Source organism: Octopus sinensis, linkage group LG15, assembly GCF_006345805.1.
Source record: "Octopus sinensis linkage group LG15, ASM634580v1, whole genome shotgun sequence".
NCBI lineage: Eukaryota > Metazoa > Mollusca > Cephalopoda > Octopoda > Octopodidae > Octopus > Octopus sinensis.
Genome location: NC_043011.1, coordinates 5221727 through 5247385, shown reverse-complemented (window position 1 = coordinate 5247385; position 25659 = coordinate 5221727). Strand labels below are relative to the sequence as shown.

The 25659-nt window shown below is 37.8% G+C and overlaps 1 protein-coding gene and 1 non-coding gene across 2 annotated transcripts in view; one reads left to right on the top strand and one right to left on the bottom strand.

Annotated features, from left to right (window-relative positions):
• The window catches only part of LOC115219906 (cysteine dioxygenase type 1), a 72610-nt gene extending 60810 nt beyond the window's left edge, over nt 1–11800 (top strand). Inside the window, exon 4 of the mRNA XM_029790215.2 lies at nt 11544–11800. Coding sequence (XP_029646075.1) covers nt 11544–11600 — 57 coding nt within the window. The 3' untranslated portion in view covers nt 11601–11800. The remainder of the gene's footprint in view (nt 1–11543) is intronic.
• Nucleotides 4031–4149, bottom strand: LOC115220021. Its single transcript, XR_003882411.1, has one exon. It is a non-coding gene; the product is annotated as a 5S ribosomal RNA (ribosomal RNA).
• Nucleotides 11801–25659: the final 13859 nt, after the last annotated feature.

Below are 25659 nucleotides of genomic sequence, written 5' to 3'. Positions count from 1 at the left end.
TCGCCATCATTTAATGCACACTTTTCCATGGGTCAGATGGAATTTGTTGAGGCAGATTTTTCTATGACTAGATGCCCTTCTTGTTACCAACCCTAATCTGTTTCCAGGCAAAGTAATATTTCTCTATGGCCAGACTACTGTTTGTATGAAGGCAGTGCTCATTTACAACCATCACGTAATATCAAGCTATGGACACCATTTTCTCAATTCTGACACATTCTACAATAAAAATTGGGTGATAGAGATTCTTTTAAACTGGTATCAATTTCTTAAACCTTTCCAGCACACATACACATGATATTAAGACAAAGATACATAGTCTCTCTCTCTCTCTCTCTCTCTCTCTCTCTCTCTCACACACAAACATACACACACACACACACACACACACACACACACACACACACCACACACACACACACACACGTGTTTTAAGTTTCCTTCCTACCAAATCCACTAGGTTTTGCAATTTTTACAAAAAAATCAACATAGGTGCAGGACTGGCTGTGTGGTAGGTAGCTTGCTAACCAGTCACATGGTTCTGGGTTCAGTCCCACTGCGTGGCACCTTGGGCAAGTGTCTTCTACTATAGCCCCGGGCCGACCAAAGCTTTGTGAGTGGATTTGGTAGACGGAAACTGAAAGAAGCCTGTCGTATATATGTATATATATATATATGTGTATGTATATGTTTGTGTGTCTGTGTTTGTCCCTCTAGTATTGCTTGACAACCGATGCTGGTGTGTTTATGTCCCCGTCACTTAGCGGTTCGGCAAAAGAGACCGATAGAATAAGTACTGGGCTTACAAAGTATAAGTCCCGGGGTCGATTTGCTCGACTAAAGTCGGTGCTCCAGCATGGCCGCAGTCAAATGACTGAAACAAGTAAAAGAGTATAGGATTTCTCCCTTGGGCAAGGAGAAGTTCCTTATGCCAATCAGCTCATGCCATCCACCATCTGCTCACACCTGACTATCAGGTACAGCTAATTACCTATGACTTAAAATCTTACTATACTCACCATTTATAACCATCTATAACTAAAGATTGTTAAAATTTTGTCTGATTAAACTTCCCTATCTCCACCACATAAATATATGTAACTCCTCACTGAAATGTCATGTGCATATATAAGGTCGAGCAAAATCATTTTTGTTGAGGATGGTCATAAGACCAAAACAGTAAAATTTAATCAGACAAAATTTTACCAATCTTTAGTTATAGATGGTTATAAATGGTGACTTGTCTCATGCACTTAGCAAGAGAATTAAAATATTAGTCATGGCATAATTATTTCCTCACTGAATAGTTATTTCCTCCCTACATGATTGTATCTGGTTAGCTTTTTTTAATGTTCCATGCTTTCAATATGTTAACATTAGCTTAAATATTGTTTCTCATGCTGATGGTCTCTCTCTGTGATTCTCTCTCTCTCTCTCTCTCTCTCCCTCTTTGTGATTCATTCTTTTCTGATATGACAAGCAATTCTCTCATTGTAAAAATGCAATTCTGTTGTTGTTTGTGAAATACTTTACTTTGTACATTATATAAATGTCCACCTTAAAAAATTTAATGACAATATTTTTCTTTTCATTACACACACACACACACATATGGTTAACCTATCACTCATAAAAAGTTCAGTACATGGGTAAAACATTATTTAACGAAAAACAATCCAGTTCCCTCATAACCCTGTTCTGTTTTCCTACCATTTCTCCTTAAATTCACTTGGATTCCATTCCTAGTACTGAAGAAATTCTATATGCAGTCTAGAAGCTATCAAAGGACAAACCTATGAAGGAAACTCATAACAGTTGCTTAAACTACAAGAATAATGGTTAATTCTCTCTTCAAATTACACTGTATTGTCTTACAGAGAGAGGATACATTGGATAAGGTTGTCTTATAGTTGTAAAAAGACAGGATGGTCATGGTTGGATCATCTTTAATCATTGGTTTGAATTGGTGGGGATAGCATGGGTCTAAGCAACAATTAAAGGTGATGAACTTGTTTCTGTGCAAGACATGGTGGTTTTGTTTTACTAAAACTTCTTCATAAACCCTTGCAGAAATATTGATTTCAAATTTTGGCACAAGGCCAGCAATTTTGGGAATAAAGGGTTAATCGATTACATTGACCCCCGGTACTCAAAAGGTACTTATTTTATTGACCCTGAAAGGATGAAAAGCAAAATTAACCTCAGTGGAATTTGAACTCAGAATGTAAAGACAAACGAAAAGCCACTGAGCATTTTACTAACAGTTCTGCCAGCTCATTGCCTTATAACCCTTACATAAATATCGAGAGTTCAACTCTGCCTTCTTCTGAAGTAAAAGATGAAGTGAAGCAAGGTTATATGTCTGCACTAGCTTTTATTTATTAATTTTTCTGTTATTTAATTTCTGTTATTCTACATAATACATTTATAGGTTTGCTAGACAGAGTCCAAGAATACTGGAAATAAACATTAAAGTTTTTACACTGAGCTGATAAATTTGATGAACACAACACTTTAGTCCCAGAATGTCAAAAGAAAAATATGCTCAAAAGCAGCACCAAGTCCTGAACCATAAAGGATATTAGAAAATCATATCTTAGAAGTTGTCCATGAATTCTCATTTCTTATTTCTATTATTACATCTTGTTCACTGACTTAGTAATGCATGTAAATTTAAAAGTTTCTGAGAGAAATTTTGAAAGGCAAAGCAAAGAGCTTTTTCACCAACCACTGCCGGGTCTTAACAGACCTTAAATCTCCAGTTAAGTCTTTTTATTAATGATAAATCGTTAAGGCCTACCTCTTTCCCATCTCCTATTTCCCCTATATACTCCTTCAAATTGCACCACCCTAGTCCAACTGTCCCCTATTCATCTACTCTCAGGAGACTGATATTCATGCTCTTTCTCCTAAAGGTGAGTAACCAAATAGCTCCTCTATACTCTATACCCTCCTCATCGCCTTTCTGTTCTCCACCCCATCCTCCATGACTTTTGTAGTCTCATGAGCTGTATGGGGACTTCACTTGTGCTGGCAGCACAAAAACGCCCCCCCCCTGCACTCTGTAAAGTGGTTGGCATTAGGAAGGGCATCCAGCTTTAGAAACCCTGCCAAAGCAGACACTGGAGCATGATGCGGTCCTTAGACCCTCAGATCCTATCAAACTATCCAACCCATGCTAGCACAGAACATGGATGTTAAATGATGATGATGATAAATAGAACATTAAGTTGATGAATTTGCAGAATGTCTTGCAACATTCATTCCAGTTTCTGGTTTCAGAGATGCAGTGCAGAGAACAACCTTCGCAATTTTTAAGCAAATCATTTGAATTGTTCCCAAATATACTTGTTTTCCATGCTATATTCAGTTGCATTATCTCTGCACAAATTGGGAGTATGGTGGCTACACAGATAAATGGTTGCAATAGAAGTGGCTGTGCTCTTTTTATTATATCCTAGATTATTGCTTGTAAATGTTGTATATAATTTATATCAATCATCTTAATCATTGAAATGCTGTACACACTCAAAAATACTTTGTTCCTTAATCAAAACGGTTTACCATGTCCATATTTTCAGGTCAAGTGAAATACAGACACACAATCCAACTGTGTGCTCTCTGTCCTGTTTTTTTCCACTGCTGCTACAACCGTGGCCTGACAGTTTACCATATCTTCTGTCTTTTCTATAATATATAACTACTCCAGTGGTCTTTGCAACTCAGATTTGTTAAGTGCTGATTCTATATCACCTGACTCAGTGCCCTGTTCTTACATTCAACTTCAGCACCCAAAATACCTATTTCTTTACTACCCACAAGGGGCTAAACACAGAGAGGACAGACAAACAGATTAAGTTGATTACATTGACCCCAGTGCGTAACTGGTATTTATTTAATCGACCCTGAAAGGATGAAAAGCAAAGTCGACCTCAGCGGAATTAGAACTCAGAACGTAGTGGCAGACGAAATACGGCTACGCATTTCACCCAATGTGCTAACAATTCTGTCAGCTCGTCGCCTTTTTTTACGTTTACAGCACCTAGGCTTCCCAAGAGGTCACCCATCTAAGTACTAACTAGGCTCAACTTTGCTTAACTTCAGTGATCAGACAAGAACCGGTGTTTTCAAAGTGATATGGCCGTAAACTTTGATGTGTCTCACCACACTGCGATGTGTGCATTGATGATAAATTCTTGGAAGGAGGGTTTCAGTCAATTCGGGAGAAAGGTTGGGTAAAATATATAGGCACAGGCATGGTTGTGTGGTGAGAAGTTTGCTTTTCAGCCGTATGGTCCTGGGTAGCAAATATCTTCAATTATAGCCCAGGGCTGGCCAAATCCTTACGAGTGGATTTGGTAGAAGGGATCTGAAAGAAGCCTGCCATTAGTGTGTGTGTGTGTTTGTTCCCCCCCCCCACACTGCTTGACAACGGGTGTTGGTTTGATTACATGTTCATAACTTAGTAACTTGGTAAACAGGCCTGACAGAATAAGTACTCATCATCATCGTTTAACGTCCGCTTTCCATGCTAGCATGGGTTGGATGATTTTGACTAAGGTCTGGTGAACCAGATAGCTGCACCAGGCTTCAGTCTTGATCTGGCAGAGTTTCTACAGCTGGATGCCCTTCCTAACGCCAACCACTCCGAGAGTGTAGTGGGTGCTTTTTACGTGTCACTGGCACGGGGCCAATCAGGCGGCACTGGCAACGACCTCGCTCGAATCTTTTACACACGCCACCGGCACGGGTGCCAGTAAGGCGATGCTGGTAACGATCACGCTCGAACGGTGTCTTTTATGTGCCACCGGCACGAAGGCCAGATAGCCGCTCTGGCAACGATCTCGCTTAGCTGGTGCTCTTAATACCCTACTAGCACGGGACTCGAGTGCCAGTAAAGTGACGCTGATACTATCTTTAAAATATATCTAAAAATACTTGGATCAATTTGTTTGGTTAAATTCCTTCAAGTCGATGCCCCAGCATGGCTGCAGTTGAATGACCAAAATAAGTATAAGATAGAAGATTTATGAGCATATACCCAACCCTTCTTTCCTAAAGAAAAGGAAAATGCTCTGTGAACTATCTCTTCTGTTTTTATGTTTCTTTTCATCAAGCCCCTAACTTAAGACCATTTAGAACATACATCAATTGCACGAAAATCTCACCTAGATATTTATTCTTGTCTCTCAAAAATATGATGGTGTGCTAAGGAAAGAGGATAGATGAAGACATGAAACTGCTAGCTATGAGTACTATGTCTCTCGTGGAAGTGTCATCCAACCAAAATGCAAATATATGGGAAACTACCTCCTGTGTCATCTCTTGTGAAAGGTAGGAGAGTCCAGTTTGCTGGACATTGTTGTAGAGCTGAACAAGAGGTAATTTCTACTCTTCTTCTCTGGAAGCCATCTGCTCACAATACCAGAGGGCGCACACTCTCCTACCCTGATGTAATCTCTAGGGATACAGGCATTCAGCAACAGAACCTCCGTAATGCTATGATGGACCATGAAGCCTGGCGTAGCATAGTAAATTCCATTGTCTCGACCACGGTCGAACAATGATGATGATGATGATGTCTCCTGTTCAAATTGACAAATTGTTTAATTTTTCAGCATTACATTCTGTCATTTCATTGACATAAATGACAAATGTTGTTGGGAATTCTATGTTGAGACTATGAAAAGAATTTAAGAGAGAAAGAGGACTTTTGAAAGCTTTCCTCTCATGCCTACTTTTCTTCCTCCTTCCCTCCTGTCCACACCAGCATGTTTTAACAAAGCCAGTCCTTGCCATTTGAGTCATTTTATTGAAAATTAGCTTCTGACATTTTTTAAAGTATTGTTGATAAAAGAAAGAAAGGAAAATATACATTATTTTTACCGGTAGAATTTCTCATTAAAAAGCTGTAATATTTTTTTTATTTCTGTTCAAAAGAAATATTTTGTAAAGTAATAAATTTTCCCAAATAAGTTTCTGTTTATATTGGTGTTGTGAGGATTCTTCAAAGTCTGTGAATTGATTTGGGAAAGATGTTAGTTTCTCATGGAATATATAGTTTTATTGTGTTGTTTCTTTATGAAACTGCAATTTGTTTGTTTGTTTGTTTGTGTGTTTGTGTGTGTGTATGCATGTATGTATGTGTGGGATATTCCACAAACGGTATGGATACTATTACCTCAATTCTGACTCATTTTATAATAAAAATTGTGTGTTATGAGAGATTTTTCTAAGCTGGTGTCAATTTCTTAAACCCTCTCAACACACACACACACAACACACACACACACACACACACACACACACAACACACACACACATGCATACATAGATATACTCACAGATGCACATATACATATGCACACATGCACTCTCACCTCTATATACATACATGCACACATACATATACCTGCACACATGTATACTTACATACACATGCTCTAACATCTGCATATACATAACTTGCACTTGCATGCTATAGATGCAAGTGTGACTGTATGGTTAAGAAGTTCACGTCACGACATTGTGGTTTTGAGTTCTATAGCATTGCATGGTACTCCCTAAAAGCATCTTCTACCATAGTCTAAGCTTGACAAAAGCATAGTGAATGAAATACCACTTGACTGAAACCACATTGAAACATATTAGTAGGACCATTCCTGTTCTTTGGTACTAGTCATAATCTGGTGCCAAGTCTAACATCACCACTTGGCCCTTGACATCACTAGTTTTAATGGAATCCACTAGTTTTAATGGTGCTAGTCATAATCTGGTGCCAAGTCTAACATCACCACTTGGCCCTTGACATCACTAGTTTTAATGGAATCACTAGTTTTAATGGTGCTAGTCATAGTCTGGTGCCAAGTCTAACATCACCACTTGGCCCTTGGCAACACTAGTTTTAATGGAATCCACTAGTTTTAATGGTGCTAGTCATAATCTGGTGCCAAGTCTAACATCACCACTTGGCCCTTGGCATCACTAGTTTTAATGGAATCCACTAGTTTTAATGGTGCTAGTCATAATCTGGTGCCAAGTCTAACATCACCACTTGGCCCTTGGCATCACTAGTTTTAATGGAATCCACTAGTTTTAATGGTGCTAGTCATAATCTGGTGCCAAGTCTAACATCACCACTTGGCCCTTGGCATCACTAGTTTTAATGGAATTCACTAGTTTTAATGGTGCTAGTCATAATCTGGTGCCAAGTCTAACATCACCACTTGGCCCTTGGCATCACTAGTTTTAATGGAATTCACTAGTTTTAATGGTGCTAGTCATAATCTGGTGCCAAGTCTAACATCACCACTTGGCCCTTGGCATCACTAGTTTTAATGGAATTCACTAGTTTTAATGGTGCTAGTCATAATCTGGTGCCAAGTCTAACATCACCACTTGGCCTTTGACATCACTAGTTTTAATGGTGCTAGTCATAGTCTGGTGCCAAGTCTAACATCACCACTTGGCCCTTGGCAACACTAGTTTTAATGGAATCCACTAGTTTTAATGGTGCTAGTCATAATCTGGTGCCAAGTCTAACATCACCACTTGGCCCTTGGCATCACTAGTTTTAATGGAATCCACTAGTTTTAATGGTGCTAGTCATAATCTGGTGCCAAGTCTAACATCACCACTTGGCCCTTGGCATCACTAGTTTTAATGGAATTCACTAGTTTTAATGGTGCTAGTCATAATCTGGTGCCAAGTCTAACATCACCACTTGGCCCTTGGCATCACTAGTTTTAATGGAATTCACTAGTTTTAATGATGCTAGTCATAATCTGGTGCCAAGTCTAACATCACCACTTGGCCTTTGGCATCACTAGTTTTAATGGAATCCATTCCATTGCAAGCGTATTTCAGGTCATGTTGCCAGACTGTGGATAACTTTCTATTTTCTACCCACCACTCACAGAGGCCATTAAAAGGATCAGAGTACTGACCTTTTACCTTGGCAAAAAAGGCAGTCTGATTTTGAGGAAGATTTTGCTACTATTTCTAACTGGTTGTGGAACAGCATAGAAGCTTCCTATTGACTCAGTGTGCAGCATGGTTAACTGAGCATGTTTCTCTTTTTGTTTTGGATGGGTTTTTGATTTTTATCTTCTATTTTTTATCTTTTACTTGTTTCAGTCATTAGACTGAGGCCATACTGGAGCACTGCCTTTAAGAATTTTTACTTATTTTTTTGTTAAGCTGGTACTTATTTTATCGTCCTCTTTTGCCAAACCGCTAAGTATACAGCCGGTTTAAACCCTAAAGGGTTAAGAATGACAGACTAGTAGTTGTAGTGGTTGGTGTTTTGGTGGGTTGTTGTGTCCGTATGTGATGACAGACTGACTTTTAAAAGTGACAGTTTACGTTTCAGAATGAAATAGTAAAAGAAAATAACTACAGTGATACCTTGCAGTACAAGTTTAATTTGTTACATGACCGAGCTCATCTTACAATTTACTTGTTTTACAAATCAATTTTCCCCATTGAAATTAACTAAAATATAATTAATCTGTTTCAGCCCTGCAAAACCACTCAAAAATAATTTTTTATGGGTTTTAAAACAGAAAAGGTGTAGTAACAAGTAAAATGACAATTATAAAAAAAAAGAGAATGCAAAAAGAAATATGTAAACTGGTTTTATTAACCAAATTATTTTTAAGATGAGATGATTTGTGTGCTCGTACTCTCTCTTTACTCTTTACTCTTTTACTTGTTTCAGTCATTTGACTGCGGCCATGCTGGAGCACCGCCTTTAATCGAGCAACTCAACCCCGGGACTTATTCTCTGTAAGCCCAGTACTTATTCTATCGGTCTCTTTTGCCGAACTGCTCAGTGACGGGGACGTAAACACACCAGCATCAATTGTCAAGCGATGCTAGGGGGACAAACACAGATACACAAACATACACGCACACACACACACACACACACATATATATATATATATATATGAATATGTATGATGGGCTTCTTTCAGTTTCCGTCTACCAAATCCACTCACAAGGCTTTGGTCGGCCCGAGGCTATAGTAGAAGACACTTGCCCAAGGTGCCACGCAGTGGGACTGAACCTGGAACCATGTGGTTGGTAAGCAAGCTACTTACCACACAGCCACTCCTGCACCTATACTGCAGATTTCCGCTCATACTTCAAAACAAAAATTCACACGAGTCTCGGCTTGTACAGCAAATTACTCGTGCAATGGGGCACCTGTACTGCGAGGGTCTACTGTATTAGGTTTTATGTGGCGAATATCATAGAGAAATGGTAAGCTTTTGACAAGCTGAAAATGTGTGGTTTAGCAATCTAAACTGTACATTTTCAGCCTGTCGATTGAAGTTTATTTAGAAAAAGGTATGAATCAGGCAATTTACCTTGAGTAAAATAGTTGGTTGGCAGTAAACATTAATAAGGTAAACTGTTAACAAAAGGTGTTACCATGACAAATATTTTCACAGTACAGGATATTTACTTTTATGTAGGCACAGCAATGGCTGTATGGTTAAGATGCTTGTTCCCTAACCACATGGTTCTGGGTAAAGACATTTTGGGGGCAAATGTCTTCTACTATAGCCTTGTAAGTGGATCCAGTAAATGGAAACTGAAACAAGCTTGTCATGTGTATGAGGGTCTGTGTGTGTGTGTGTGAGTATGTTTTTGTGTCTCCTTGGCTTGACAGCACATCGTTATTATAAATGAATGACATTCATCGCCAATTGACTGTGTAAACATGTCTGGTCATGGAGACAATCACTTTGTATGGAAAGAGGTGGTGCTGGGCAATAGGAAGGGCACCTGGCTGTAGAAAGGTCTGCCTTAAACTCTCTCTGACCCACACAAACATGGAAAAGGGAGCATCAAAACGATGACCATGACGGATACTACGTCAATTCCCATGGTCAGTATTTCAGTTTTTCTTTACCTGAACTACCTCCTCAATAAATGCGGTGTGTGTATTTGGAAGGATTAAGAGTTAAATGTTAAGACTTGTCGGTCCTCATTTGGGTCCAGTGAGTCTGTGTATGGCTTTGTGTTTGTTCTCCAGCCATTGCTTGACAACTGGTGTTGGTTTGTTTACATCCCTATGAATTAGTAGTTTAGTTAAAGAGGCTGAAATAAATAAGAACCAGACTTGGAGAATAGGTACAGGAGTTGATTTATTCAACTAAACCGTTCAAAGTAGTGCCCCAGCATGGTTGCAGTCCAACAACTGAAACAAGTAAAAGATAGACATGCCTCTGTGTGTGTGTGTGTGTGTGTGGTGTGTGTGTGTGTGTGTATTTTCACAGTGACATCACTTGGATGATGGTGATGTGTTTATGTCATGCATAAACAAAATTCAACAACTCTGTGGTTCGACATTAAAAGCATAGAATAAAGGAATTTGCTTGGAAAGAAGTAAGGGTTGGCATCAGAAAGGCCATCTGGCTATAGAATACTGCTCCAAGAAGTCTTGTTCAACCTGTGGGAAAAGTGGTGGTGGTTTGTAATATACTTTGGAAGTGAAGGGCAATGAAAAATTGGGCTTGTCTAACATTGGGGTATTAGCCTTTTCTGAAATTATATATTGCATGTTATGCATTAAATTGGCATTTTTATATTGGTACAGGTATGGCTGTGTAGTTAAGAAGTTTGCTTCCCAACCGTGTAGTTTTGGGTTCAGTCCCTGTACATAGCACTTTAGGCAAGTGTCTTCTGAAATAGCCACAGGCTGACCAAATCCTTATGAGTGTATTTGGTAGATGAAAACTGAAAGAAGCTTGTCATATATATATATGTATGTATGTGTGTGTGTATTTATGTATTGACTGATTATGCAAATGATCAATTGATTGGTTAAATAACTAGTAATAAAGAAGTGAAATTGAACCAGTGCATGTGTTTACTATTGGTGTAATGATCTTCCAAAGATAGAACAAAGTGTATATGTGTGCATATGTTTATGTGTACCCTTGTCTAGCTATCACATGTTTGTCGCAAATGAGCATCATCCTCATACAAGCAATGTAGTCTGTTTCCAATCTTCAGCAAAAAACTAGCTATGAGAAATATGACCTTGCTTTTTTTGAAACAGGTGAGTGTTGGCAACAAGGAAAGGCATCCTTACTGTAAAACATCATAAACACACCACCACCGCTTGCCAAGCGGTGGTGGTGGGACAAACACAGTCATAAACACACACGATGGGCTTCTTTCAGTTTCTATCTACGACATCCACTCACAAGGCTTTGGTCAGCCCAAGACTATAGTAGAAGACACTTGCCCAAGGTGCCACGCAGTGGGACTGAACCCGGAACCACGTGATTGGGAAGCAAACTTCTTAGCACACAGCCAAGCCTGTGCCAGTGATGATGATAAATTGGAGATATTTACAGTTTCAGTGTGGATAAGCTAAGCCTGCATTGTCCGTTCAGAGGGCATGGCTTTGGTATGAATACCACAACTTCTCAACTTAGAATTCTATCCTTTTAAAATTTAGGACCTTTTAACATTGTCGAAAATAAAGCCATTTTATTAACTTTCAACTTTTGATTTCTTTGCAGCAAAATGACCCTTCAACCCAGGATGACGGTGTCATTGAAGTAACAGAGAACAACTAAAGCTTCTACCATGATCCACTTTTTTGATGCTGAAAATAATTAAAAGCTATCTTCTTATTCAAATGTGTCAAACAGATTAAAAACCTTATATTATTATTCTTTTATTACTCCAATCAGCTCTATAAGAATGTGTGTATGCTCTACTTCTACCTGACTTTAATCCAACTAACATAATATCTTTGTTGCTATATTCATTTTAATAAAATTAAATCTTAATAAACTTCTTTTGTCTATTGTTTTGTGGGCATATGTGAGGACAACCTTTAGAAAATAGTTGATACTCTCTCTTTTACTCTTTTACTTGTTTCAGTCATTTGACTGTGGCCATGCTAGAGCACCGCCTTTAATCGAGCAACTCAACCCCGGAACTTATTCTTTTGTATGCCCAGTACTTATTCTATCGGTTTCTTTTGCCGAACCGCTAAGTAACGGGGACATAAACACACCAGCATCGGTTGTCAAGCAATGCTAGGTGGGCAAACACAGACACACAAACACACACACGCATATATATATATACATATATACGACGGGCTTCTTTCAGTTTCCGTCTACCAAATCCACTCACAAGGCTTTGGTTGGTCTGAGGATACTGTGGTAAATATTTTCATAAACAATGCTAAGAATAATAATAAATGAAAATAAGTAAAGATGTGAATAATGTTGAAAAGCAATTTCATGCAGGATCTCTCTCTCTGTTACTTGTTTCAGTCATTTGACTGTGGCCATGCTGGAGCACCGCATTTAGTCGAGCAAATCGACCGCAGGACAAATTTTACACATGCCTTACTTAGGGTCAATGCAGTATCAAGGGCCCAAATAATCTTCAGCTTCTTGCGCAATGTGTGCCTGGGCCAATCTCTTACCTCTTACACACTTTTAGTATCACTTGTCAAAACTGAAAGAATAACATCTCTATAGTAATGTGAGATACATACAATTTAATACTTTCACTGTTAATACTGAAACTATTCTCTCACATATATACATGCTTACACATATATATATTATGTATATATATTTATATATATTATGTATGTATGTGTATACATATATATATATATATATATATATGTATATATTGTTGTTGTGACCCCCTTCGGTCATGAATGACCATGAGATTGCACCTAGAAAGATACCCTCCAAGGCACAAGTCTGGGCAATGTTGTTTATGGAAGACCAGCAGTTGCCCATGCATACCAGCCTCCCCAGTCCACTCCAAGGGAAAGGCAAAGGCCGATACTGCTTGGCACCAGTGACATCGCAACTCATTTATTAATGTGCAAGTGGCTGAGCACTCCACAGACACGTGTACATTTAACGTAGTTCTCGGGGAGATTCAGCGTGACACAGTGTGTGACAAGGCTGGCCCTTTGAAATACAGGTACAACAGAAATAGGAAGAAAGAGTGAGAGAAAGTTGTGGTGAAAGATTACAGCAAGGTTCGCCACCACAGCCAGCTGGAGCCTCATGGAGCTTTAAGTGTTTTCGCTCAATAAACACACAATGCCCGATCTTGGAATCGAAACCGCGAGTCCACTGCCCTAACCACAGGGCCATTGTGCATCCACACACACACATATGTATGTATATATATTTATATATATTATGTATATATATAATGTATAATAATGTATATTTGTATATATATATATATGTATATGTATATAATATATATATTTATATATATATATATATAATATATATATATATTATGTATATGTATATATATATATATATATATATATATATACATATACATAATATATATATATATATATATATATATATATATATATATATATATTATTATGTATAGTATATATATAATATATATATATATTATGTATATGTATATATATATATATATATATATTATGTATATGTATATATATATATATATATATATATATATATATATATATAATATATATATATATATATATATATATATATATATATATATATATATATGTATATATATTATATATATATATATATATATGTATATGTATATATATATATATATATATATATATATATTATGTATATGTATATGTATTATATATATATATATATATATATATATATATTATGTATGTATATATATATATATTATAATATATATATTATGTATATGTATATGTAATATATATATATATATATATATATATATATATTATGTATATGTATATATATATATTCGGCCCCTCTCCGCCACCCTATATGCATATAAACCAGCGACTGATTTCAACGGCCTCACTTGAATTCAGACTGGTATCCGACTCCCTACGAAAAATACGAAATACGAAATATGAATCCGAGCTAAGCAATCTATATTTAATTTCAAACCGTGTACCTACTTAACTATCTGCAACTGATCTGATCCTTTAGTTAGCCCTGTTTTATCTCTATTAGTATTATTGTTATGACTTGTGAAATTTAGCCTCACGCCTTGTGTCTTTTTATATGTACATATAATTCTATAGTTCATCTAATTATATATCGTTGTCTCATGTCTTGTGTTAAATATATATTAATCTTAAAGCTTGCCCCTAATTTTATTTTATTTTATCGATCAGTCTCACGCCTCGTAGATATAGAATAAATGTATTTATAATTTATAGCTCCTTATCGTCCACGCTTCTCCCATAGATTAGGCAAAATTTAGGTATTTATTTATAGCTACTAATAACTATTTCTCTCCTAAGAAAGGAATGGCTGCCGGCCGATTCTTGGTGGGCCACGACCCCCCCCCCCCGTTCCTCTTCAATTGTCTTATATCTCTTTCGATCGCCATTCGGCCCCTCTCCGCCACCCTATATGCATATAAACCAGCGACTGATTTCAACGGCCTCATTTGAATTCAGACTGGTATCCGACTCCCTACGAAAAATACGAAATACGAAATATGAATCCGAGCTAAGCAATCTATATTTAATTTCAACCCGTGTACCTACTTAACTATCTGCAACTGATCTGATCCTTTAGTTAGCCCTGTTTTATCTCTATTAGTATTATTGTTATGACTTGTGAAATTTAGCCTCACGCCTTGTGTCTTTTTATATGTACATATAATTCTATAGTTCATCTTAATTATATATCGTTGTCTCATGTCTTGTGTTAAATATATATTTAATCTTAAAGCTTGCCCCTAATTTTATTTTATTTTATCGATCAGTCTCACGCCTCGTAGATATAGAATAAATGTATTTATAATTTATAGCTCCTTATTGTCCACGCTTCTCCCATAGATTAGGCAAAATTTAGGTATTTATTTATAGCTACTAATAACTATTTCTCTCCTAAGAAAGGAATGGCTGCCGGCCGATTCTTGGTGGGCCACGACCCCCCCCCGTTCCTCTTCTTCAATTGTCTTATATCTCTTTCGATCGCCATTCGGCCCCTCTCCGCCACCCTATATGCATATAAACCAGCGACTGATTTCAACGGCCTCACTTGAATTCAGACTGGTATCCGACTCCCTACGAAAAATACGAAATACGAAATATGAATCCGAGCTAAGCAATCTATATTTAATTTCAACCCGTGTACCTACTTAACTATCTGCAACTGATCTGATCCTTTAGTTAGCCCTGTTTTATCTCTATTAGTATTATTGTTATGACTTGTGAAATTTAGCCTCACGCCTTGTGTCTTTTTATATGTACATATAATTCTATAGTTCATCTTAATTATATATCGTTGTCTCATGTCTTGTGTTAAATATATATTTAATCTTAAAGCTTGCCCCTAATTTTATTTTATTTTATCGATCAGTCTCACGCCTCGTAGATATAGAATAAATGTATTTATAATTTATAGCTCCTTATCGTCCACGCTTCTCCCATAGATTAGGCAAAATTTAGGTATTTATTTATAGCTACTAATAACTATTTCTCTCCTAAGAAAGGAATGGCTGCCGGCCGATTCTTGGTGGGCCACGACCCCCCCCCCCCGTTCCTCTTCAATTGTCTTATATCTCTTTCGATCGCCATTCGGCCCCTCTCTCCGCCACCCTATATGCATATAAACCAGCGACTGATTTCAACGGCCTCACTTGAATTCAGACTGGTATCCGACTCCCTACGAAAAATACGAAATACGAAATATGAATCCAAGCTAAGCAATCTATATTTAATTTCAACCCGTGTACCTACTTAACTATCTGCAACTGATCTGATCTTTTAGTTAGCCCTGTTTTATCTCTATTAGTATTATTGTTATGACTTGTGAAATTTAGCCTCACGCCTTGTGTCTTTTTATATGTACATATAATTCTATAGTTCATCTTAATTATATATCGTTGTCTCATGTCTTGTGTTAAATATATATTTAATCTTAAAGCTTGCCCCTAATTTTATTTTATTTTATCGATCAGTCTCACGCCTCGTAGATATAGAATAAATGTATTTATAATTTATAGCTCCTTATCGTCCACGCTTCTCCCATAGATTAGGCAAAATTTAGGTATTTATTTATAGCTACTAATAACTATTTCTCTCCTAAGAAAGGAATGGCTGCCGCCCGGTTTTCGCGGTGCACCCGCCCTCCCACCCCCACCACCGGTACAGGAAGTCCTAAATTTTTCTCATCCTTGTCTCCCTTATACACTCAAAGTCTTACGCCACCCCCACCTCCTTCCATAAAAGGTAGTGGTCAGTCATTGCAAGATATGTTTAGTGTTGTATACGAGGTTTGAACTTAAGTTCCATTGTTTGTCTATGAATACTGCCAAACGCGAGTTTTCTTTTCAGGTACATGACGCTATTAGGACCAATACCACTTCCACCCCCACCCACAGCCTCAGGGTTGGCACCCTCAACGTCGGCACACTGAAAGGCAGATCTGGCGAGATAGTTGAATTGCTTGAACGGAGGTGGGTTGATGTATGCTGCATTCAAGAAGTGAGGTGGAGAGGAGGTTCTGCTAGGTTCCTCACAGGCAAAGGACAGAGGTACAAGATTTTCTGGGCTGGGAATACTGACGGAGTCGGGGGTGTGGCATGCTTATCGCCGAAAAATGGGTAGATAAGGTAATCGAGGTAGTCAGAGTAAGTGACAGAATAATTAAGATTAGATTAGTGCTCCACCATAGTTTAGCAACTATTATATCGGCCTATGCCCCTCAGCCAGGGCTACCTGATGGACAGAAAGACTGTTTCTATGACACCCTACTGCAGACCACATCATTGACGAACGACAGGGACCTTCTCTTGTGGCTGGTGACTTCAATGGGCATGTTGGACGACGTGCTGGGGGCTTCCATGGCGTGCATGGAGGCTACGGTTATGGTTCCCGCAACGAGGAGGGAACCAGGCTGCTGGAGTTCTGCGATGCGAATAGTCTTATGATTTGCAACACTAACTTCAGGAAACCGACAAGCCACCTGGTCACCTACCGATCGGGCCAGCACTAGCCAAATCGACTACATCCTTGCCAGAAAAAGGGAAAGATGGCTGCTTATAAATGCCAAAACCTTCCAGGTGAAGAATGCACCCCACAACATAGACTGGTAGTTAGTGACTTTAGGATCAGGACAAGAGGGCGACTAGAAGACGACCAACATGGAGAAGAAGGGTCTGGAAGCTTAAAGACCCTGCGAATGGACAGAGATTTAGAGATATGTTATTTGAAGCCTTAGACGAAATGGAAGGGAGTATAGCTACGCATGGGGTAGAAGACAACTGGACGCTTCTGAGGGACAACCTGCTGAAAGCCGCTGACCAGATCTGTGGCTGGTGCAAAGTCCCCTTAAGACCCAAAAAACGTGGTGGTGGAACAATATTGTTGACAGGGCTATTAGACAAAAGAAACAGGCTTGGAAGGCCTGGAAGAACGGTGGTAGCAGGGAAGTGTATCAGTCTGCCAGAAGGGAAGCCAGGAGACAGGTCTATCTAGCCAGAGGGGAGGCAGATAAGGAAAAATTTGCCAATGTCCTGCGTCGTGAGGATGAAAGACTTGAGGTATTTCGTGTTGCAAGACAGTGTGTGAGAGAGAATCGTGACGTGGTAGGAGAGAAATGTGTTCGCATGGAGGATGGTTCACTTGCGTTAAATGAGGATGCAAGGAGAGAAGCTTGGAGACGCCACTATGAAGGTTGCTGAATGAGGAAAATGAATGGGATAAAGAGAGTCTGCCGAATGTCGACCCACAGAGGGACCAGCAATCCGAGTTAACAGTTCCTTAGTAGATAAGGCAATTAGAAGCATGAAAACAGGGAAAGCCCCAGGCCCATCAGGAATTACTGCAGAGATGCTCAAAATATCTGGTGGTGTCGGCTATAGCTTAGTCACCCGTATAGTTAACCAGGTGATACACGAGGGGGTCATACCCAATGACTGGTGTAGCAGCATAATAGTCAACTGCTACAAAGGTAAAGGCGACGCCCTAGAGACAAATAACTACAGGGGCATCAAGCTGCTGGATCAGGTAATGAAGGTTACGGAGAGGGTTGTAGCCCAACTAATTAGAGAGAGAGTTACCTTAGATGATATGCAGTTTGGGTTCGTGCCAGGGAAAAGTACTACTGATGCTATATTCCTGGTAAGACAGCTGCAGGAGAAATACCTAGCCAAAGATAAGCCCTTGTACCTGGCTTTTGTTGACTTGGAGAAAGCCTTTGACAGGGTCCCCCGGTCCCTTATCTGGTGGTCAATGAGGAAACTAGGGATAGAAGAATGGTTGGTGAGAGCTGTGCAAGCCATGTACAGAGACGCTGCTAGTAAGGTGAGGGTTGGCAACGAGTACAGTGAAGAATTCCGGGTAGAGGTTGGGGTCCACCAAGGTTCAGTCCTCAGTCCCCTCCTATTTATCATAGTCCTCCAGGCAATAACGGAGGAATTCAAGACAGGTTGCCCCTGGGAGCTCCTCTATGCTGATGACCTTGCTCTAATTGCTGAGTCACTATCAGAACTGGAGGAGAAGTTTCAGGTGTGGAAACAAGGATTAGAATCGAAGGGCCTTAGAATCAACCTAGCCAAAACCAAAGTTCTAATAAGTAGGAAGGTAGATCAATCACAAACGCCTTCAGGTAGATGGCCCTGCTCGATCTGTAAAAAAGGTGTAGGTAGAAACTCTATAAGATGCACCAAGTGTAAGCTATGGACACATAAGAGGTGCAGCAATGTCAAAGGAAGGCTAACTAGGAAAATAGTTTTTGTCTGTGGCAAATGCTCAGGAGCAATAAACACTGGAAATATGCAGAGACCAACTTCTGCCACGTTCCAGGGAGACAAACTAGAAGTAGTTGATAGCTTCCGCTACCTAGGAGACCAAGTCAGTAGCGGGGGTGGGTGTGCTGAAAGTGTAACTGCTAGAGTAAGAATAGCCTGGGCAAAGTTTAGAGAGCTCTTACCCCTGCTGGTGACAAAAGGCCTCTCGCTCAGAGTAAAAGGCAGACTGTATGATGCATGTGTACGTACAGCCATGCTACATGGTAGTGAAACATGGGCCGTGACTGCTGAGGATATGCGTAAGCTCGCAAGAAATGAAGCCAGTATGCTCCGATGGATGTGTAATGTCAGTGTTCATAATCGTCAGAGTGTAAGTTCTTGAGAGAAAAGTTGAACCTAAGAAGCGTCAGTTGTGGCGTGCAAGAGAGACGGCTGCGCTGGTATGGTCATGTGACAAGAAAGGCTGAAGATAGTTGTGTGCAAAAGTGCTACACCCTAGCAGTGGAGGGAACCTGTGGAAGAGGTAGACCCAGGAAAACCTGGGACGAGGTGGTGAAGCACGACCTTCGAACTTTAGGTCTCACTAAGGAAATGTCTAGAGACCGAGACCTATGGAAGTATGCTGTGCATGAGAAGACCCGGCAAGACTAGTCAGGCCATAACCCGTGGCCCCGACCGGGGACGTAGTCAGTCCTGTGCATACCTTCCTTCTTGTGACACTTATGAAGACCTGTTGAGACAAGTGAAAATCAAATCAATCAAAACAAATCAAAATAGATGAACATCAGTGGAATTGTATTCTTTGTGGTACCAGTGCCGGTGGCACACAAGAAAACCACCCAAACGTGGCCGTAACCAGTACCGCATCGACTGGCCTCCGTGCTGTGGGCACAACACACACCATCCGATCGTGGCCGTTCGCCAGCCTCATCTGGCACCTGTGCCGGTGGCACATAAAGACACCATCCGAAGACCCGGCGACGTAGTCAGTCCACCTGTGCATACCTTCCCTCTTATGACACTTGTGAAGACCTGTTGAGGCAAGTGTGTGACACTTGTGAAGACCTGTTGAGGCAGAGGCAAGTGTGTGACACTTGTGGAGACCTGTTGAGGCAAGTGTGTGACACGCGTGACACTTGTGAAGACCTGTTGAGGCAAGTGAAATCAATCAAACCAAATCAAAATAGATGAACATCAATGGAATTTGTATCTTTGTGGTTCCAGTACCGGTGCACACAAGAAAACCATCCGATCGTAGCCGTTCGCCAGCCACATCTGGCACCTGTGTCGGTGGCACATAAAGACACCATCCGAAGACCCGGCGACGTAGACAGTCCACCTATGCATACCTTCCTTCTTGTGACACTTGTGAAGACCTGTTGAGGCAAGTGAAAATCAAATCAAATCAAATCAAAACAAATCAAAATATGAACATAAATGGAATTTGTATCTTGTGGTACCAGTGCCGGTGGCACACAAGAAAATCATCCGAACGTGGCCGTAGCCAGTACCGCATAGACTGGCCTCCGTGCTTTGGGGACGTAACAAACACCATCCGATCGTGGCCGTCCGCCAGCCTCATCTGGCACCTGTGTCGGTGGCACATAAAAACACCATCCGAGCGTGGCCGTCTGCCAGCCTCGTCTGGCACCTGTGTCGGTGGCACATAAAAACACCACCGAGCGTGGCCGTTCGCCAGCCTCGTCTGGCACCTGTGTCGGTGGCACATAAAATCACCCACTACACTCTCGGAGTGGTTGGCGTTAGGAGGGCATCCAGCTGTAGAAACACTGCCAGATCTGACTGGCCTGGTGCAGCCTTCGGGCTCCCCAGACCCCAGTTGAACCGTCCAACCCATGCTAGCATGGAAAACGGACGCTAAATGATGATGATGATATGATGATATATATATATATATTATGTATATGTATATATTATATATATATATATAATATAATATATATATATATTATGTATATGTATATATATATGTATATATATATATATATATATATATTATGTATATGTATATATATATATATATATTATGTGTATATATTATGTATATGTATATATATATATATATTATGTGTATATTATGTATAGTATATGTATATATATATATATTATGTGTATATTTATGTATATGTAATATATATATATATTATTATGTGTATATATTATGTATATATATATATATATATATATATATGTGTGTGTATATATTATGTATATATATATATATATGTTGTGGTGTATATTATGTATATGTATATATATATATATATATATTATGTGTATATATATATATATATATTATGTATATGTATATATATATTATGTATATGTATATATTATATTATGTATATATATATATATTATGTCTATGTATATATATATATATATATATATATATATAATGTATATATATTATGTATATGTATATATATATTATGTATATGTATATATATGTATATATATATATATGTATATATATATATATGTATATGTATATATATATAATGTATATATATATATTATGTATATGTATATATATATATTATGTATATGTATATTATGTATTGATATATATATATTATGTAATGTATATTATGTATATGTATATATATATATTATGTATATGTATATTATGTATATGTATATATATATATTATGTATATGTATATATATATATGTGTATATGTATATATATTATGTATATATATATATATATATATTATGTATATAATATATATATATATATATATAATATATTATGTATATATATATATATATATATATATATTATGTATATGTAATATATATATTATGTATATGTATATATATATATTATGTATATGTATATATATATATTATGTATATGTTATATATATATATTATGTATATGTATATATATATATTATGTATATGTATATATATATATTATGTATATACATATATATATATACATTATGTATATATATTATATGTATATATATATATTATATGTATATATACATTATGTATATATATATATTATATATATATACATTATGTATATATATATATTATACACATTATGCATATATATTATATATATATATGTATATATATATTATGTATATATCATCATCATCGTTTAACATCCGCTTTCCATGCTAGCATGGGTTGGACAATTTGACTGAGGATTGGCGAACCAGATGGCTGAACCAGGCTCCAATCTGATCTGGCAGAATTTCTACAACTGGATGCCCTTCTTAACGCCAACTTCTCCGAGAGGGCCAGTCAGGCGGTGCAGGCAACAGCCACGCTCAAGTGGTTTTTTTACGTGCCAACAACACGGTAACCAGTGCAGCAGCACTGCCAACGATCTCGCTCGAATGATTTTCACGTGCCAGAACAAACAAATAGATTTGAGTCAACGACCTTATATGTAACACCTCAAACATTTAATCACATGAATATCAGATAAATAAAAACCACTAAAAATGCGTAAAGCAATTCACGAAATTTTTGGGGTTTTTATTTATATTTTGATAGGTCGTTCTATTTGTATTTGATTCGGATATATATTTTTACCTTCTGTGTTTTTATGTATATATATTTCTTCATGAGTTTAAGGACCATGGCGATATTCCTATGTGATTAAATGTTTGCGGTTTGGTGTTACATATCAAGACCTTGACTCAAATCTAATGTTACTTCTTTCTTCGTCTTATAGCGGTATTAAGCTACCTTGAGCTTTCTCTTAGGTTATATTATTACAGTATATTCTCTAACTAGTTTTGTTACAGTAATGTAATGCTATTTATTGTTTTCTATTGGGAAATAGATTATTTTATTTGGCTTTTTAAGTAAGGGTGTATATAATGATTAAAACGTCACTTAGAGAAATATACTTATGGAACGCTATGAATATTAACGACATGTATGTATATTTTCTTCGTGTTCATTTAACCGCTAGAAGAAAATATAATTTAATGATTACAGAAATGAATATTTATTTATACTCAGTTGAAAAACAAACGTGAAGAGAAACATTTTCTTAATTAGTTTTATTATATAAATATAACATTTTATATTATGTACATGTGAAAGGAAAGATAATTTTCGTCGTGTAGAAGTAAGACTATATATATTCACTAGCTAATTCATAAAGCTAACTAATAGATGAATCAACAATTCAAAATAGACTTGTGATTTTCTTTGCACATGGCATGAAAAATCACCAATGTCTCAAAGGAGTGAGTGTCATGGAGTTTCGTTACATCCAACAAATACTAAAGTTTTTTCCCAAATCCAGGGTTTTTATAACTGCTCAACTTGACTTTAAAGAATCGAAAATCATTACAAATATTCTTTACGTAACTTTTTAGAATCCTTACATGAGCAGTTATATTAACCAGTGGAAAAAAACGAAAATAATAATTCTTCAGCAATACGACATTACGTCATATTGCCAATTGGCGCCGTATTTCAAAATGGCTAAAATGGCTACTTGCTACAGTCTCATTTACATTTGAGAACTTCTTTTGCAGTTCTATAAACCCTTTTGTTTCTATAAAAAGAGACAAATATTATTTCTTGTAAAACCACCAATAGAAGAGAATATGACCAAAGACTGCGTGTACTCCATCCCATGCAGCTGTGGTAGGTTATACAAAGGCGAAACATGCCACCCCTCAAAATAAGGGTAGAGGAACATTGCAAAGCTGTGACACGAGGAGATATTGATAAATCAGGTATAGCTGATCATGTATGGAAAAATGGAGACCAGCTCCCCCTGTGGGATGAAGTTAAAATAATAGACAGCGAACACCACTGGAAAATACGAAAACTAAAAGAAGCAGCACATATGCTAGGATACAAGTTCTTAAGCAGACCAAGTGCAGATATGAACAGCATATGGGAACCAGTATAAAGGAAGGATAGGAGAATATTAGATTTATAAGCCCTAAAATTCACTCCATAATTGGAGTGGTTAAGTGCGCGGGCCACTATCCCCAAGATTCCGAGTTCGATTCCAGTGACCTGAATAATAATAATAATAATAATGATAATAATAACATTGAAAAATACCTTAGGAATGAGAACCCAGGTTCGAAATGAAAGCTGGAGGATATATCAGCCAAAACGTTGTATTAACAAATACCCGTCAATTGTAAATAATGCACGTAATACCTCATCTCTTAAATATAGAATGTATATATATATATATATATATATATATATATGTATGTATATGTTTGTGTCTGTACTTGTCCACCACTCAAACATCGCTTGATAACCAATGCTGGTTGTGTTTACGACCCCATAATTTAGCGGTTCGGCAAAAGTATGTCTCGGGGTCAATTTTCTCAACTAAAGACGGTGCTCCAGTATGGCCACATTCAAATGACTGAAGCAAATAAAACAATAAAGGGATAAACGAATATATATGTGTGTGTGTATATATATATGAGTCTACGATTTTAAAAATAATTTAACATCATTTTTTATTCCATTTTAATGCATAATTTTTCGTGTGTCGATGGCGGCGGAGTTGGCGTCCATGGTCACACCTGCACCTGTGTTTGCTTCTCCCCCTTCTTCCCTCCCTCGTGAAGCTGTGGGGAAGGGAGTGTAAGGAAATCATGCATACATACATACATATATGTAGATACCTACATCTATATGTATATATACATGCACTTATGAGTACAGGACACCACAAATGAACGTAGAACACAACGAGAAACGAAAACATAAAATCAAACAAGGAAACGGACTTTTTTTAACAACGAAAACCCAGAGTACAAGACAAACAATACAAGGAACATTCCCCTTCTTCAGCTGCCCCTGTTTCGACTCAATGCGTGTTTCATACATAATCTATAAATGTAATATGTGACAATGATTCAGTAGCCATGATAAAACTCCGAGATTCGGAGGTCGGGGTGGAAATCCACGCCGCCATCTCGGTCGGGAAACTGAAGAGATGGCGGCGTGGATTTCCACCCCGACCTCCGAATCTTGGAGTTTTATCATGGCTACCGAATAATTAATACGAATTACATTTACGGATAAATTCCTCTATTTACATATCGAGTTCTCTTTCATTCTTTTGTTGTCTTATCAATTATATCAATATATATATATATATATATGAAAAAACAAGTCAAAAATAGAAAATGCTAAGATAATTTTATAGTGAACATTTCAGTACCGGTTTCGGTCATTTTGAGACCTTTTCAACTGTAACGATTAAATAATTAAATTTAGAAAAATTAGAAGAAAAGTTTTTTTAAAAGAATATTTCTATAGTAGTGTTCAGATTTAAGTGGCATTCTGCCTTTCTCTGACTCCCTTGTTTGCACTTGTGTGTCGGAGGTCGTTGTGAGTTCTTGGAAGGGTAGTAGAGGAAAGGCTGGTGAGGAAGGGGGATGGGAGAATCTGGGAGTGCCCTGATGGTCGTATTTTGAATGGTCATGGCGGCTGGCAGTCTCAGTTCAATTCAGGAGAATATTTATATTGACAGGCTTGTTTATAGAATTAGCGTAGGTGTTATACTAAAAAACATTAGTGACAAAGTTAAGGGGTAGGGGGTGGAGAAGTAGAAGAAGAAGGAGAAGGAGAAGGAGAAGATGACGATGATGGTGGTGGTGGTGATGATTATGACGACGATGATGATGATAATGATGATGATGAAGAAGAAGGAGGAGAAGGAGAAGGTGGTGATGATGATGTGATGAGACGACGATGATGAGATAATGATGATGATGAAGAAGAGAGGAGAAGAAGAAGAAGAAAAAAACAGAGAAGGGAATATGAATGGGTGTAAGTATAGCTATGAAGGGGCTGATTAGTAATGATTCTATGGAGTGTAATATTTGTGTGTGTATATAT